This window comes from Kogia breviceps, chromosome 8 (assembly GCF_026419965.1).
Source record: "Kogia breviceps isolate mKogBre1 chromosome 8, mKogBre1 haplotype 1, whole genome shotgun sequence".
Lineage (NCBI taxonomy): Eukaryota > Metazoa > Chordata > Mammalia > Artiodactyla > Physeteridae > Kogia > Kogia breviceps.
Window position 1 is genome coordinate 20,334,314 of NC_081317.1, and position 18,220 is coordinate 20,352,533.

The following is an 18,220-nucleotide window of genomic DNA, read 5'->3' on the forward strand; positions in this document are numbered from 1 at the left end:
AGGTCCAAGAACCAGCAGCACAAGAAGCATGTGGAAGATAGTTAAAAATTCAGCATCTCAAGCCCTGGCCCAGGCCTCCTGAATTCAGGGCTACAGTTTAACAATATCCCCAGGAAGTTGCATGCACATTGAAGGTTGAGGAGCCCTAGACCAGAGCACGCTGAAGAGTCTCTGAACATGTTTCTAAGCTTAGACATGGCCCTCTTAAGCAAGACACAAAAAAGCAGAGGCCACAGGGAAAAGATAGATAAATCTGACTCCATAAAACTTTAAAAATGTCTGTTACAATTAAACATACCATAAACAAACTTATGAGGCAACACAATAGAAAAACAAGCAAAGGATATTGAATTGGAAATTTAGCGATGACAAAATGGCCCATAAACATGCAAAAAGATGCTCAACTTCATGGAGATCTGAGACATGCAAATTACTAATAAGAAACCACCTTCCCCCAATCTGACTGGCAGATAATCTAAAAGACGATAATGTCAAATGTTGGTAAAGATGCAGGAAAACAGATACTCTCATACCCCGTTGGAGGAAGTGTAAATGGAGGGTAATTTCTGACAAAATCTATTAAATATAAATGTCCTTATCATTCAACCTATTAATTATACTTCCAGGTAACTATCATAGACAAAAACTCAAGTGTGCACAAAGGCTGGCACCACAGCACTGTAAAAAACTGGAAACACCTGAAAAATCCATCCATATGAAAATGGTTAAATGAACAAACTATAGCTGTGTTGCGGGATAGTATGGGTTGATATAAAGAATGGGGGGGCAGTATAAGTCCTGGAATAGGAACATTATCGAGACACGTTTTTAAGTAGAACAAGCAAATTGCAGAACAATACACATGGTATATATTTCTCTGTGTGTGGTATGCTGTGTGTGTGTGTGTGTGTGTGTTCTGAAAGGATGTCAAATTAAAAACAGTGATCACCTCTAGGGAAGAGACTGTGAATTGGAGGGAGGGAAGTCAAGAGGAATCTCAATCTATCACTATTGTAGTTGTTGTAACAGTTTATAACAGTTGCAACGATTATATATAGGATGGATAAACAACAAGGTCCTACTGTATAGCACAGGGAATTATATTCAACATTCTGTGACAAACCATAATGCAAAAATATGAAAATATATATATATATATATATAACTGAGTCACTTTGCTATACAGGAGAAATTAACACAACATCGTAAATCAACTATATTTCAATAAAACTTAAAAAAAAAACTAAAGAGGGGCTTCCCTGGTGGCACAGTGGTTGAGAGTCCGCCTGCCGATGCAGGGGATGCGGGTTCGTGCCCCGGTCTGGGAAGATCCCACATGCCGCGGAGCGGCCGGGCCCGTGAGCCATGGTCGCTGGGCCTGTGCGTCCAGAGCCTGTGCTCTGCAACGGGAGAGGCCACAGCGGTGAGAGGCCCGTGTGCCAAAAAAAAAAAAAAAAAAAAAACAAAAACTAAAGAGGAAACAAATAAAGAAGGAAAGGGGGGTGTTTCCCTGGTGGCACACTGGTTAAGAATCCACCTGCCAATGCAGGGGACACAGATGGCAGCCCTGGGCCAGGAAGAACCCACGTGTCGCGGAGCAACTAAACCTGTGCGCCACAACTACTGAGCCTGCGCTCTAGAGCCCACAAGCCACAACTACTGAGCTCACGTGCCACAACTACTGAAGCCCACGCACCTAGAGCTGGTGCTCCGCAACAAGAGAAGCCACTGCAATGAGAAGCGCACGTACTGCAATGAAGAGTAGTCCCCACTCACCGCAACCAGAGAAACCCTGAGTGCAGCAACAAAGACCCAACACAGCCAAAAATAAATAAATAAATTTATTAAAAACACACGAAAAACAGAACACCAGGTCATCCTCACAGACACCCAGTGGCTCTCCAACATGGATAGAGGAGAGATAGGACCACACTTCTCCTCCTCAATGACACGTGGAAAAATCTTCTCTCCATCCAATAGACTCCTCCTAGAGCTTCAAGAAACCACTGAACAGGATCTACCCAGTGGACACAGGGGAAGGGCAGGGCTTCCCAGCCTGCAGCAAACCAGCACATCATCCAGAAAGCCCTGCATCTGCTCCATCCATGACAACGCTGTCTAGAAGTTATCTGCCTCTGCTTGATCACCTCCAGTGATGGGGAGCTCACTTCTCACAACGAAAGCCCTGTCCCTTTTGAGATAGATCTGATTGTTCCGTGTTGCATCTTTACTGAGCCAAAAGTGGTCTCTCAGTACCTTTCATTGACTGGACCTCACTCTGCAGCCTCTGGGCTCTCTCCTTTACACCAAAGTCTGAAGTCCCTCCAGCATTCCTCGTGGCACAATTAGACACCCCTCATCATCCCAACTGTTCATCTCTGGACATGCCCCATGAAACTGGACTGGTGGTTGGGGCTCACGCTTAGTTGCTGGCTGGCAGAAGGACAGGCATAGCACAGAAAGGAGGGAAACTCCATGCCTCATAGCTCTACAGCAGTCCACCAACCACTATGATCTTGCCCCTCAAACTTTGGGGTGTTTAATCTACAGTCCCAAGCAATTCAGGCTGCAGCAAACCCTGGTCCAGCTCTTCACGCATCAGAAATCCCTGCCACTCTCCTGCCCAGGACACTGATCTCAGAAGCCCAGGAGGTCTGCTCCAGCCCCAGACCCAACTACCCTCCTCTCTCAGAGCCACAATGTCCTCGGCGTGAGGTGGAGCTAATAATAGGGGTCATCGCACTTTCTGAGCTGTGTGGGGATCAGATAATGCTGGAGGGCGAGGAGGTCCTTGGATGAAAGGCGCCAGGAGAATCCGTGGTATTATTAGTTCAAGGTCTGAGCAATTACCACTTTGGGGCTCCCTAGAGCTGAGAAGCCTCCTACAAAAACTGGGCCCAGGTCCAGCGTGGGGTGGGAGAAGGAGGCTGGAAACAGATGAACAGGGCCAGCAGCCATGGACTGGATCTCATCAACTCAAAGGCATCTACAGTTAACGTATTTTTTCTGAAACTGTTACCAGTGCAAAGCCGACTCGGGCCCAAACACATCTGGCTTTCCACAGCCATGGGAACCACTGTGCTGCCCAATACCTATCACCTTCCAAAGGCCCTTTCCCAGAAATCAGAATCGAGAAATCTCCCGACACAAATGGTCACTAATTCCATTTGACAAACATTTGCCAGGCACCTGCACGAAGGCCTGAGGGAGGAAGGGCAGATCTGAACAGTGCCTACCCTCAGGGATCTCAGAGCCCAGTGGCTAGGACAGGGGCGTGAGCAAGGTCAAGGGTGGAGCTGCAGCAGGGGATGGGCCTGGGGTGAAGACTGACTCAGAAATCAGATGAGTCTGCACAGCTCCACGCAGCTCCTCTTCCAGGCCCTGCCTACACCCTGTAACAGCAGAGAAACCAAACCCGGCAGACCAAGCTCCAAGTCCCCAGGGCAGTACACTCCCTACCCCAGCCCATTCTCAGGCTCACGGATGAGGGACGGCAAGATAAAGAATGAGAACCCTTCCCTTGGCCATGACTGTCCCCTCTGTCCTCCCCCTTAGTCCATTCCATCAAATGTCTAAGACTCCTGAAATCACCTTGCCCAACCTCCTCATTTGGTAGCCAGAACAGTCCTGCCCAGAGATGAAAGATGACTTGCCCTGGGCCCAGAGGGACCAGGGTAGACTGAGCCAGAGCTAGAGACCAGAACCCTGCCCAAACCTTTCCTGTGCACTGAACTGGTTTTCCAGAACACTCACAGCCCTCTAACTATGCACCATGGCATCTGCCAATGCAACCCTGGGGCCCAGGAGCAGAGAGAGCCATCAGACACAGGACAAGGTTTGTCCTTTGCTTGAGAAGCCAAGAGAAAGCCCAAGAGAGGGTGGGCTCCAAGAAATGTCTTCAAGTCTAGAGAAATGAACCACCAGGAGGAGGGGAAGTCAGGTTGAATCCCTGGGGGCTTCAGCTGCTCTAGGTACCAGATAATCAAGCCCCCCCAAATCTGTGGTCTTGTCAATATCCCTACTTTCTCCCTAGGCTCAGGGTGTGGCCTGAGAACACGCAGGAAGTTCAGGCTAGAGGGCCTGAAGTCATCCTCACCGGGTGTTCGGGAGCCCTGGAGAGGGCACATCCCCAGTTCCCATGGGGCTACAGTTGGGCACCGACTCTGTCTGCAAAGGGTGGTGGTGACAGGTGCCCAGAGAGGCTGCAGGAGGTCACCAGGGAGCAGGGGCCCAGAGGTAAAGGGAGACCAGACGGGCCCCATATGGCAAGAAAAATACCAGATGAGAGTGAGATTCAGAAAGTGCAGAGAAAGCAACGAACCCATGTTCTGCTGGGTACAGGACTTGGGGGTTTCGGACTCACTGGACACTATGGGAAAAAAGTTATAGAAGCCAGCTAAAGAAATTTAATCTGGCAGACCTTCCTAAATAGAGGGCCACAGGAAGATGAGCTCCGACTCTCAGGACACAGTCAGGAAGAGACCTACTCAGAAAATGAAGCAAGAAGATGGGGGCTGCACACCACTGCTGAACACAGGATCAGCAGGAATGTGTGCTAGAAGGAGCTCCCACCACCCAGAGGTGTGCGGAGACTACATTTATGAGGGACTTGCCTGGCTAGCATGGAGCAGCAGTCACCCCCAAATTCAATTCACCCCAAAAGCAATTCCCCATTTATGAGCTGTCATGTGTTGAAAGCCACAGGAAGGAGGATGATAACAGGACAAACATACAAAGGAGGTTGGGTCTACATGGAGCCTGGCCAGCCGCTAACACTCAGAGAGGGTTATGCCCTGTTCATGCATTTCATTCTCTGCCTCTAAGGGAGAAACGGTAGCGGTGCTGGGGAACTGGAGCCACACAGCTCTTAGGATGCAGCCCTGGAGAATTTCAAGTGTTTTGTTTTGAGGAGGGAGAACCTTGAGTTCCATTTGGAGAAGCGGCCCTGGCTTTTGACGGTAAGTGCTGGCAGAACGAAAGTGAGGAGGGGGCTGCCGTGGTGGAAGAAAAATCTTGATGGGTCAATTCAACCCTGTTCATTTGACTCTCTGCTTCCTGTGAAACTTCATATTCATGTGGCTTCCCAAGCTGTTTTTCCTTCCAGAAGTAGATTGCACTGCCAGCATAAGCCTGCTAACATCTTGACTGCAACCTACGTGAGAGACCCTCAGCAAAAACACCCAGCTAAGCCATCCCCAAACTCCTGACTCACAGAAACAGTGAGATAAAAAATGTTTGGTTTTTATAAGCCAATATGTAGTGGGATCACCTGTTATGAAGCAGTAGATAACTAATACATACCCATGTTTGCCTCCACAATTGGGTGACATAAATCTGATCTCAGTTCTGAAGCAATTTTTCAATTTTAAAAATTGTTAAGAAAATACAGTTCTAAGATAGATCAGCATAGTATGACTAAGGATAAAGAAGACTCCCAGATTTTGAGGTCCGTCATTTTCTTAATAAAGAATTTTCATAGATTTAAACCATACTCATTATCACCAAACTGCAAAATCTAGAAATGTCCCACATTAACCCAAGGACAGCCCAGCACATTCAAGAAAATGCTTTACCTGCAGAGTAAATGGTTTTCTTTTATACACATTTGTGTACAATACTGTAATATATAGAAAATTCACATTATCCTGCATTTTCCAATTCTCCTTTAAGTTTTATTATAATAATTTAATCACATCTATATAAAGTCATATAAGTTTAATTCCAGAATTGTCAGTTTTATCACATTTTATAAATTACTCAGCATCTGTATCCATTTCATATTACAGGCTTCTCCAACGTTAAGTATGTTATTATATAATGATTAGCACCTGTTATGTGCTTGCTAATAGCTTTGAGCCATACAATGGAGTCAATCATTTATTTTCATTATGCTTTTAAAATATTTATTTATTTATTTATTTATTTATTTATTTATTTTGGCTGCACCGGGTCTTAGTTGCAGCACATAGGATCTTCTTTGCAGCATGTGGGATCTGTTGCAGCATGCGGACTTCTTAGTTGCGGCATGCAAACTCTTAGTAGCAGCATGCATGTGAGATCTAGTTCCCCAACCAGGGATCAAACCCAGGTCTCCTGCATTGGAGCATGGAGTCTTACTCACTGACCACCAGGGAAGTCCCCTATTTTCATTATGTTTTACATTTTCATTATTTTTTTCACTATCAAATGAAGTTTTCCAGCAGAACAAGTCTAATATGAAAAACACAAGAGAGGAAGCATGTATCTCTAAGCAAAGCATTTTGGAATCATTAAGACCTAGTCTGGGTCCTGGTTCCACCACTGACGATCCTTAATCACTACATCCTCAGTTTTCTCATCTGTACAATGGAAAGAATAATAATAATACAGCCCTAATAGAGCTGTTGTAAAAGTGGGAACTAATATACGTGAAGCGCCTGGCAAATAGAAGGCATTCCCACTGAAATGACAATAGGAAGGGAGGAAAGAAGAAAAAGAAAAAAAACAAGTCAGAAAAATTAGAAAACATACGTAGGGGACTTCTATTCCTGGGAAGACAGACTCACTGAGGAAATCTAGAAAAACTAGACAAAATATTTAAAATCAGCTTCTTGGAGATGTAACAAGATAGAGAGGAGCTATGAAGCAGGATCTGGGGGGATGGAGGTCCATGCAATTAAGTTTACTGTTTTTCTGGGCTAATTTTCTCCTGGGAATATTTACAAATTCCAGAGGTAACAAAGTCTGATAGCCTGAGCAGAGTTTCTTGCCTCTTGGGCTGGAGTTGGAGACCAGGGCCTGCCAAGAAGTGGGGTCCTTCTGCACCCCTACATTTTGGGTTGGAGCCCCAAAGGGTTGCTCCTTAGGAACAGAGTAAACCATGGTCACAGTTCCTCAAGGGACTGCAGCTCACCTCAATCTGAGTCCCTAACATTGAATTAAGATTATTCCAGATGCTGGTGACCTCCAGCAACTGACAGAAACAAATAAAGATCTTTTTAAAGAAGATATCATCCCAGGTCTGCATTAAGAAGAAAAAAAATAACAAGTCTGTGCCTGCCGTTTGTAACAGACACGGCACATCTAAAATGTAAAGAAACAGAAAGATTGAAAGAAATAGGATGGAAAAAGATATGCCAAGCAATTATTAACCAAAAGAAGGCTGGGTATCTATGTCAATCTCAGGAAAAGTGGACTTTGTCTCCACTAGAAATGAAGAGAAGACTTCATAACAATAAATGAAGACCAGAATAATAAGAGTTTCAACTCATCAGAAAGATAATGATTCTAAATTTGTATGTTCTTAATATTGCTTCAAAACATATAAAGGGAAAAAATGACAGAACTATAATGAGAAATAGATAAATTTATAATCATAGTAGGAATTTTAACACACTTCTCTCAGTAACTGATGGGGGGGGGGAAATCGGCAAGGATATAGAATATATGAATAGTAAGTAGTAAACTCGACCTAAACCTGACATATGCAAAGAACACTACACCCACTTACTTCAGATCTTTTCAAGTACACACAGAACATATATAAAAGCTGAGCCATCAAAGGACTGAATGGATGCAGAGTACATTCTCTGCATAAAGGTAAAATAAGGAACAAAAAAACTACTAAAATCCCCACTATTTGGAAATTAAGAAATATAATTAATAACCCATGGATTCAAGAAGAAATTACTTGAAAATTAGAAAACATTTTGAACTGAATGATAAAGAAAAAAACTATTTACATATCAAACATGAGGTTTCTGGATATTGGCAATCCAGAAGCCAATCCCCAGTGAAAGTTACACAGTATTTGCTTCACAATAAATCACTGAACTGCACATCATTTGGAGGGACACTTTCCTGTATGTGTGTTATATTTCATAATAAAAAGTGTTTTAAAAAAGAACAGAGAGAGCAGAACTGGAAAAGAAAACAAAGGGTTATCAACAGCCCAGACTTTGAGAATTTCTGAATGCTCCCAAGCAAATGGACTCCAAATGACAGGAAAGCCAATAAATGCTGAGGCCCCTGACCAGCAAATGACAAGCTCTTGAGAAATGGTTGGATGGGTTTCCCCATCGTCCTGGGCTCAGAGCAGCCGGGCGAGACAGGGGCAGCTGGCAGGGACATGTCGCAGGCCTCAAGTTCAGGGCCTGACTTCACACTGCCCAACACAAGATCCTGCTTGGCACCTGTTCCCAAGCTTCATTCTCACTACAGAAAATGGACTTTTTATCTCTGTGGCTTCTAATGAGAGGCAGAGAAAGGAGGGACAGGTCCCAGCTAATATTGTACTATCACAACAAACATAGAAAAACAAAGAAAATGCCCACCAAATTAACAACATTCCTTAGTCTACTCTGCCTGCAGAACCACATTTTTCTGACTTCCTTCTAGCAAGCCCAAGATTCCAGGCACTTGCTCTAGAGCTTACAGGCAGAGCCACTACCCACAGCTTTCATTTGGGTATAACTGTTCTAAAGAGAGTTAGGTTGTGTCACCGAATGGCCACAGCTCCCTGCAGCCCTCAGAACGCGTCCAGCCTGCCTATCACCTCCTGGCTCAGACACCCTGGAGGAAAGGCAAGCTGTTCTCTCCCATGATCACTCACCACATTCAGGCCCTGGACCAAATCCCAGGTAAGTGAATTATCTGTTGCCTCAGGCAAGCTAATAAGTTGGTATTCTTTCAAGAAGATATGCTTTAAATATTTATCAAACATTTTTATGAATTTAGGTTTTTATTTTCTATATAAAATATTATGCCTAAATTCATATGGAAAATCAAGCAACCCAAGATAGTCAAAACAATCTTGAAAAAGAAGAACAAAATTGAAGGAGTCACAGTACCCAATTTCAAAACTTACTACAAAGCAACCGTTTTCAAGACAGTGTGATACTGGCATAAGAATAGACAAACAGATTAATGGAATAGAATTAAAAGTCCAGAAAGAAACTCATGTATGTATGGTCAATTAATTTTCAACATAGGTGCCAAGACCATCTAATGACGATATAATAGTATTTTCAACAAATGATGCCAGGACAACTGGATACCATATACACATGAATGAAGTTGGATCCTTTCCTCACACCATATACAAAAATTAACTCAAAACAATTTTTTAAAAATAAGCTTTTAACTCAAACTCAAAGACCTAACTCTAAGAGTCAAAACTATACAACTCTTTTTTTAAAAATAAATTTATTTATTTAATTTATTTTTGGCTGCATTGGGTCTTTGTTGCTGCGCATGGGCTTTCTCTAGTTGTGGCAAGCGGGGGCTACTCTTCGTTGCGGTTCGCAGGCTTCTCATTGCGGTGGCTTCTCTTGTTGCAGAGCACAGACTCTAGGTGCGCAAGCTGCAGTAGTTGTGGTTTGTGGGCTCTAGAGCACAGTCAGTAGTTGTGGCGCACGGGCTTAGTTGCTCCACAGCATGTGGGATCTTCCCAGACCAGGGCTCGAACCCGTGTCCCCTGCATTGGCAGGCAGACTCCTAACCACTGCGCCACGAGGGAAGCCCTCAAAACTATAAAACTCTAAGAAGAAAACATAGAGGTAAATTTCTGTGATCTTGGATATGATAGTAGATGCTGAGATTTGACACCAAAAGCACAGCAACAAAATTAAAAATGGATTAATTGGACTCCATCAAAATGAAAAACATTTGAGCTGCAAAGAACACTATCAAGAAAGTGGATCGGGCTTCCCTGGTGGTGCAGTGGTTGGGAGTCCACCTGCCGATGAAGGGGACATGGGTTCGTGCCCCGGTCTGGGAAGATCCCACGTGCCGCGGAGCAGCTGGACCCATGAGCCATGGCCGCTAAGCCTGCGCATCCGGAGCCTGTGCTCCACAACAGGAGGGGCCACAACAATGAGAGGCCCGTGTACCGCAAAAAAAAAAAAAAAAAAAAAAGAAAGAAAGAAAAGAAAGTGGATCAAAAAACCCACAGATTGAGAGAAAATATTTGTAAATAATATCTGATAAGGGACTAGTATCTAGCATATATAAAGAACTCTTACAACTCAAAAATAAACAAGTAGTCCTTAAATTGGCTATTTAAATTAATTTTAAATTTTTAAATTAAATGGGCAAAGAATCTGAATAAACTTTTCTCTGAAGAAGATATACAAATAGCCAATAAGCACATGAAAAGATGCTAAATAGCACTGGTCATCAGGGAAATGTAAATCAAAACCACAATGAGATAACCACTTCACATCCACTAGGATGGCTAGAATCAAAAAGTCAGATAATAGCAAGTGTTGGTGAGGTTGTGGAGAAAGCAAAACCCTCATGCCTTGCTGACAGAAATGCAAAATGGTGCAACCACTCTGGAAAAGAGTTTCATAGTTTCTAAAATAGTTAAACATAGAGTTACCATTTGACCTAGCAATTCCACTCCTAGGTGTATACCCAAGAGAACTGAAAACATTTGTCCACACAAAAACTTGTGTATCGGTGTTCATAGCAGAGCAATAGTCATAATAGCCAAAAGACAGAAAGAATTCAAATGTCCATCAATGAATTAATAAAATGTGGTATATCCATACAATAGAATATTACTCAGCCGTAAAAATGAATGAAATACTGATATATGCTACAACATGGATGAACCTTGTAAACATTATGCTAACTGAAAGAAGCCAGTCACAAAAGGCCACCTATTATAGGATTCCATTTATATGAAATGTCCAGAATAAGCAAGTATATAAAGACAGAAAGTAAATTAGTGATTGCTTAGAGTTAGGGGACAGAGGGGATTGGGAATTGGGGGTAATAAACTAAAGGGTATAGTGTTTCTTTTTGAAGGGATAAAAATGGTCTAAAACTGACTGTGGTAATGGTTACACAACTCTGTGAATGTACTGAAAACCATTTAATTGTATACTTTAAATGAGTGAATTGTATGTATATGAATTATATCTCAAAAAAGCTATTTTTTAAGTTAACAAATATACTAATAAAATTAAAATATATAATCCTGAAGGAAAAAAAAACTTATGTGCACCTGTAATGGCTTTTTCAAATTATACCATTTCTCATAAATATAAAATCTCTCTGGAGTAGTTGGGTTCGAGCTCTAGTTTACTTACCCCCCTCCCTTGAAGCCAGGCCACCTCCTTAGAAGGCTACATAATGTATGGCCAACTAACGTTACTTGAAGGTGCCCCTTATTGGGGGACAAGGAGCTGTACTCATGCGCACAAACACGCACACGCACACGCACGCACACGCGCACACACACACACACACACACACACAAATACATAAATCACAACATACTCCATACAGTATTCTCCCTGAAAAAAATTCTGGTCAAAACAATTTTGTTTCTTTTCAGTTCCAGAGATGCTGGAAATTTAGCTCCCTTTACCTATTTGTGCTCAGGGAACTACCAGCTAAGCAGCAGCTTCCTCTGGTTCCACCAGGGCAAAGCCCACTGCTGAAGGCCAGGGGCTGCCTGCCATGCTGGGGAAAAGCCAGTGAACTGAGGAAAACTTAGCAAAGACCTTCATTTTAAGGGAGTCCAAGTTGGCTATCAAACTGAATAGTTGATAGCCAACTGACTCTGAATCCATAGCTTCCAAACCTGGCTCATCAACAAAATACTTCTGTGGCTTCTTAAAATTACAGATTCTTTGACTGCACCCCAGACCTATTAAACCAGGATCTCTGGGATCTCCAGGTGCTTCTGATAACTGGCCACGTTTGAAAACCACTGGTAAAACTCTTCATTCCCAAGCAGACAAGCAAAGATCACTCAGTGTACAAAGAAATCAGCAGCCTGGAAGAGGGACGGCATTTGTCAAGGAAACAGAACTAATGAAGGAAGCAGGAGAGAACTCTTCCAGTGGGAGACCTTCCTCTCGGGATCTCAAGTCTTCAGAGAGGAGACATAACTCCCTCCCCACAGAGAGTTGCAGAACCAGTGAGGAAACAAGGGCTAGGAAGAGCTGTATCCTAGGACACGGCCATTTATCTTTACTGTGGGGACTTGGAAGGCCAGGTTGGCCCAGACCATTGGGGCAGCTGCTGCCCAGCTGTTATTTGGGGGAACCCACTCCTGCTATCTAGGGGCTTGGAAGCAGGAGCCTATTGCCCAATTCTTTCTGCCTCAAGCCCCCAGGGCTGCCCTGGGACCCTGCTGAGAGCGCAGTAGCTCCTGGAGGAGAGAATTCTCCCATCTTTGCTGCAGGTCAGGCATCCACTGGAGCCGTAGCACTGCAGCCTCTCCAAAGTGAGCCCACAGGAAGCCAAGGCCATCGGGGCTGACCCAGCACCTGTCCTGTCCCTGAGCCAAAGGAAAGAGGACTGAGGAGGTCTGGAGATGTAGTAACAAGACCTTGACTTAACCCTGAGCTGCTTGTTAATGGGAAGCTCAGTGGTGGCAAACCCCATCCCTGAAAGATTAACTGGGGCACGACTGTTCCAGCCAAGCGAGGCCCAACCAACTGCGCTCGGCACCAGTGGCCAGGCAGCAGGCGGGGCCCAGCGGCTTGCGCGGCCTGAGCCTGTGCCCTGAGCCCCTCCTGCGCGACCACGGGAGGCAGATGTCCCCAAACAGAAGGATGGCTGCTCCCTGCCTCACCTGCCACCACGAGGGGGTTGCCCTCTCTGGGCGCTGCGGGCAGGGTGAAGCAGCCCCTGGCGGCAGCCGCCGCGGGCACTTACCAAAAGTGGTGAGGTAGAAGGACAAGCCCGGGTGGGCGCGCCGGCTCCCGAGGGAGACGCGGTGCAGGGAGCGCTCCATGGCAATGGCCCCGCTCCGGCCGGGCCGGGGCGCCTGTAACTCGAGGCGTCTGTGTTGCTCTCAGTAACCGAGGCAGCAGGTTCACCGCCCCCGCGCCAGTGTCTAGGCGGCGGGAGCGGGAGGCCGGCTGCAGCGCGCGTTTGAACCGGCGGGCGCGCCAGGCCCTGATTGGCCCGCGCCGGTTTGAATGGGGAGATTTCCACCTGACCGAGCCGCCACCGGCCGAGGGGAGGAGACGCCCGCGGCCCATCTGCTGCCGGGACGGTGGTTCTCCCCGTGGAGCCGGCAGGATGGGTGGCCCCACCGAGGCTCGGGGCTCGGGGGCCGCTCTGGGCTGCAGGTGCCAGCCCCATATCAGGCCCGCGGCTCCTGGCGCGCCCACTCGGCGGGCTTGGCCTGCTCGCCCAGATGCCCCAGGCCAGCAATTAGCCAGGTTTATAACATGCTTTGAAGCTCAGACCTGTACTCACCAGACCCAAGCAAGGGCAGGGGAGCACCCTCCTGGCCCAAAGCGATGGGGTTTGGAAAAACGTTCTCCACCCTTGGACCTCCACCTCCCACCAGCTGCAGGGCCCTTCCCTGACCCTGGCCCCTCCATCTCTCTCTTGAGCCTTCTCTTGGATGAGAGCAGCCTGGCACAGGTCCAGACCAGAGCAGCTTCCTCCAGACAGCCTCATGGCCCCCCATGGGCAGCCTGGCCCCCAGCATCTGAGCGGACAGAAATGCACAGTATAGTATGTGGAGGGGGCAGGCACTTTCAATCTCCAGAGCTTGTTGCAAGGAAGCAGAGCTGGAAGGAAGGTCAGCCCCTGCACTGCTTTGTCGGCAAACATTCATGGGATGCCTCCCGGGAGCAGTTTCAAAGACATCTGCTCTGCAGCTCTCTGTTGCTGCCATGGGGAAAGCTGCTGGTCTTATGTGAATCTAAAAATGGGAAGTGTCGGCAGTTGCCAAATGGATATCTGTGGCTCAGTGATCCACTCAAGACAAGGCTGGGGGATGCAAGAAAGAAAGTGGGGAGAAAAGTTATATGTATGGAGTACCAGGTGCCAGTGGCTGAGCTGGGCAATTTACACACATCTTCTCATTTAATCTTCACAGTAACCCTAGGAAGTATTAGCCCCAATTTACCAGGGATAAACCTGGTAAATCTCACACAGAGAGGGCAGGTGACTTTGCCAAGGTGGGCAGGGCTGAAATTTGAACCCAGGCCTGGTCTGCCCCAAAGGCCATCCTCCTCCTGTCCTTCCTTGGCCTCCACTCCTGCCCCATGGCCAATGGCAGGTGGAGGGAGCAGACCTGCCTTCTTGAGGCAGGTAAGGAAACTAGATGCCACAGGGCCAGCTGGCCACCAGAGGGGAGCAGAAACCGGAAAAGGAGCCCAGAAATCAACAAAGTAATGGTCAAGTGCAAATGAGTCACATAAAGGCCAATGGGTTGTTCAAATCCTGGCACATTGTGAAGCCCTGCTCTGCTCTTTCCCCCACCCCAACTCCTTGAACACTGCCCTTAGCAGGGGCAAGCCTGCTCCCCTGGCCCCAGCCCAGTGACAGACAGACTTACCCGCACCCTGGACTTGAGCAGGCCTGATCCGTCTCCTGGCTGGGTAAGTCTGAGTCCAGGCAGCCTTTCTGGGCAGGGAAGTATCCCGGCTCTGCCACTCCATCCAGCCAAGGAAAACAGGCAACCTCAGGCTCAAGCCACAGGATTCAGACAGGACACGGAGGCTGGAAGTGCTGTAGACCTGCGGGACCAAGATGGGGGCATGAGTGAGGCATGGCCTGAGGATGCCCCCTGAAAGGGGGGTCTGCCCCAGTACGAGTTAAGAAGTATGATGTTCAGGAGTCTGAGCAAAGGGAGGCCCACAAAGGGAAAAGTGATGTGCCCAAGGTGACAGTGGCCCCTTCACAGCTCAGGGACCACTGTAGCACCTAAGGGAGACCACCTTGGACTCAGGAAGCTGTGAGCAACCGGCAGATACACATTCAGGAGGGTAGAAGCCAGCAGGAGAGCTGGGTAGACTTGCATTATCTGGATGTGGCCTCGGGGAGAAAAGACTGAGGCCCACACTTGGCACTTCACCCCTACTCGGGACAAAGGTCCTGCTGCCTTGCAGGTTCCCTCCTGACTCCTCCTGCCTCATCAGTTGGGGACCCCAGTGCCACTCTGATAGTGATTTGACTTGTGGTGGCACCACCTCCACCGCCCTCACCACCAACAGTAAGGCCACTTTACTTAGTAGAGCACTAGAAGCTTCCTTCTGTTAAAGGGGCAGGTCACTTTTTTCTCAGGAGGGGGAGGACAGAAGTGAATGGGAGCCTGGGCAGTGGCACTGCAGGAGACACTGGCCCCATTAACCCACAGTACTGCCTACAGCAGACATCCAGAAAGGGTTGAGGTTTATGGCCCTGCTTTCTCCAAAAAGACAAGGGAGTTTGAGGACCACGCCTGGCTTTCTGACATGCCCTGAACCCTCTAGCTCCCCTGGTCATGGGCCTCAGTATCCCTCTAACGCTCACACACACTCCACACATACATAAACAAACTACACATACAACAGTGTGGCGAGCATTGCCCTCTGAGGAAGGCGCCATTAGGACCCTCATAAGCCTCAGGGCCCGATTGTACTCTCCTTGGTATGCATCCTGGACTTCATGGTAGGAACGTAAAAAAGGTGATGGCCTTTGGCCAAATCGCTCCAGGGACCTGCTCTGTTACTGGGAGTCCCTGGTTGTTCCCTAAAGCTAGGAAAAGCAACCCTGGAGAGGAAATTGGTGCCTTTGAGGGAGAAGCCGAGAAGCCAATCAACCAGCTGATGCCGATAAGGCGTGACTAAGCCGAGAAGCCAATTAACCAGCTGATGCCGATAAGGAATGACTAAGCAAATTCCCTGCTTTAGGGGTATATATATATATATATGGCTATGCTTTATTATTAAACTTGCCTTGCAACCATCAGTTGCTTGTGCCCTTCTGATCCCATACCTTGGTGCATTCAGTTCCCTACCCCCTCTCGTCAATTGTTGCTACACTTTGAGGACCCGCCGCGGCTGGCGGCAAGTGGCGCCCAAACAGGGACTTGACAAGAGGGACACCTGAATCTCGGTAGGTGAATCCCCGGAGTGAAGAGTGAAAGTGTGGCCACATAGTAAAGTTGATAGTAACTCGGGGCAATAGTCAGAAGTAAAAAAATATGGGACAAAAAGTATCCAAGAAGCGACCTGAGATCACTGATCAAGAGAAGGAGTTGTCCACCAGTGCTTTCCAGGCTTTTACAGCTGGAAATTATGATGTCTGTCTGCAACATCTTGCCTGCCTACAAGATATAAACAAAGACGATTATAAAATAATTTTGAATACGGCAGTAGCTGAGTTTTTCAAAAGTAACCAGACAACAACAGATAGTTTAAGACAGACACTTAACCAACTGAAGAATCAGGTGCACTTGGCTGTTGAAGAAATGGATGGACTAGATGATCTTGAAAGCAGTATGTTATATTACAATCAAGCAGTCATCCTGTATCATGTCCAACAGTATACAGAAGCCATATCCATTGGTGAAAATCTTTATCAGTTCATAGAACCTTTTGAAGAAAAATTTGCCCAAGCAGTGTGTTTTTCGCTCGTAGACCTGTATATATTAACCTACCAAGCTGAGAAAGCTTTACATGTTCTTGCTGTTCTAGAAAAAATGATTTCACAGGGCAACAATAACAAAAATGGAAAGAATGAGACTGGTAATTACAGCAACAAAGATGGGTCTAATCATAAAGCTGAAAGTGGAGCTCTAATAGAAGCTGCAAAGTCAAAGATACTATTTTTGTGTTGAAGTATATGTAGGAGGACAAGGGACTTTACTGGCCAGCCATAGTTTAAAGGTAGTTAAAGCTGTTACAAGCTTGAAGTTTCACTCCTTTTTTCCTTCTGATTTTCCCCAATCTGATTTTGAATTCTCAAATCTGGTGCACCTTAAATTATAATAATGGTACCATTCTAATTTCTTCAGTTTCTGTTACTGATAATAGTTTGGTTTTTTATAAGCATTGGGATTTGGGGAAGTTTGCATTGTCTTATTCTTATCAACCGGTTATTACTTGTGTTACACCCTCATATGCCTTGCTAATAGACTTACAGATTGAGTTTACTTCTGGTTCCTTAGGATATAATATAACTTGTCAGAATTGTATTTTTAGTACTTGCCTTCTGCCTATGAAAGGAACTTTTTCTGTTATGATGTTAAAACAACCTTCCTATGTAATGCTGCCTGTAAATATTTCTGAACCATGGTATCATAGTACTAGCATACAAGCTTGGCTAGAATTATCTGAAGCTTTAAAAAAAAGACCTAAACGATTCATTGGAATAAGTGTATGGACTGATGGACACATTAGTTTGAACATACAAAAACTTACTGCGGAAATACAAGCAATTCAAGAAGCTCATCTACAAGAAGACGGGCCCCAACAATTAATTCAAGGACTCTTGGATCAGCTTCAGTGGTTAAACCCAATGCATTTGGTTTCAAAATGGACTCACAGGATTGATTACCGTGGGGTCATGTGTATTGTCGATGTTAATTGCCTTACCTTGGGGCTTCCCTGGTGGCGCAGTGGTTGAGAGTCCGCCTGCCAATGCAGGGGACAAGGGTTCGTGCCCCGGTCTGGGAAGATCCCACATGCCACGGAGCGGCTGGGCCCGTGGGCCATGGCCGCTGAGCCTGCGCGTCCGGAGCCTGTGCTCCACAACGGGAGAGGCCACAACAGTGAGAGGCCCGCATAATGCAAAAAAAAACAAAAGAAAAAAAAAATTGCCTTACCTTGTTTATTACGCTTTATTGTTGGCCCTCTCGCTGCTCTTCGTCAGGAGGTGTATGGGTTGAAATTCCATTATCAAGCTTTAAAAAATAAAAGAGGGGGAAATGTGGCGAGCATTGCCCTCTGAGGAAGGCACCATTAAGACCCTCATAAGCCTCAGGGCCCGATTGTACTCTCCTTGGTATGCATCCTGGACTTTATGGGATGAACGTAAAAAAGGAGATGGCCTTTGGCCAAATCGCTCCAGGGACCTGCTCAGTTACTGGGAGTCCCTGGTTGTTCCCTAAAGCTAGGAAAACCAACCCTGGAGGGGAAATTGGTGCCTTTGAGGGAGAAGCCGAGAAGCCAATCAACCAGCTGATGCTGATAAGGCGTGACTAAGCCGAGAAGCCAATTAACCAGCTGATGCCGATAAGGCGTGACTAAGCAAATTCCCTGCTTTAGGGGGATATAGATGGCTATGCTTTGTTATTAAACTTGCCTTGCGGGCTTCCCTGGTGGCGCAGTGGTTGGGAGTCCACCTACCGATGCAGGGGACACGGGTTCGTGCCCCGATCCGGGAAGATCCCACATGCCGCGGAGTGGCTGGGCCCCGTGAGCCATGGCCGCTGAGCCTGCGCGTCCGGAGCCTGTGCTCCGCAGTGGGAGAGGCCACAACAGTGAGAGGCCTGCAT

General features: G+C 46.5%; 1 protein-coding gene across 5 annotated transcripts in view; it reads right to left on the bottom strand.

Annotated features, from left to right (window-relative positions):
* The window catches only part of RGS3 (regulator of G protein signaling 3), a 131,604-nt gene extending 115,465 nt beyond the window's left edge, over window positions 1-16,139 (bottom strand). For 2 of the 5 annotated variants that reach the window (XM_067040935.1, XM_067040933.1), the window contains exons 1-2: window positions 15,954-16,129; window positions 14,297-14,477 (exon numbers count right to left, since the gene is read on the bottom strand). In XM_067040935.1, coding sequence (XP_066897036.1) covers window positions 14,297-14,399 — 103 coding nt within the window. In that variant the 5' untranslated portion in view covers window positions 14,400-14,477; window positions 15,954-16,129. Of the gene's footprint in view, window positions 1-12,654; window positions 12,845-14,296; window positions 14,478-15,953 lie in introns of those variants that run through there. The other 3 variants (XM_067040937.1, XM_067040936.1, XM_059071241.2) reach the window with 3 other exon arrangements.
* Between the last annotated feature and the right edge of the window lie 2,081 nt (window positions 16,140-18,220).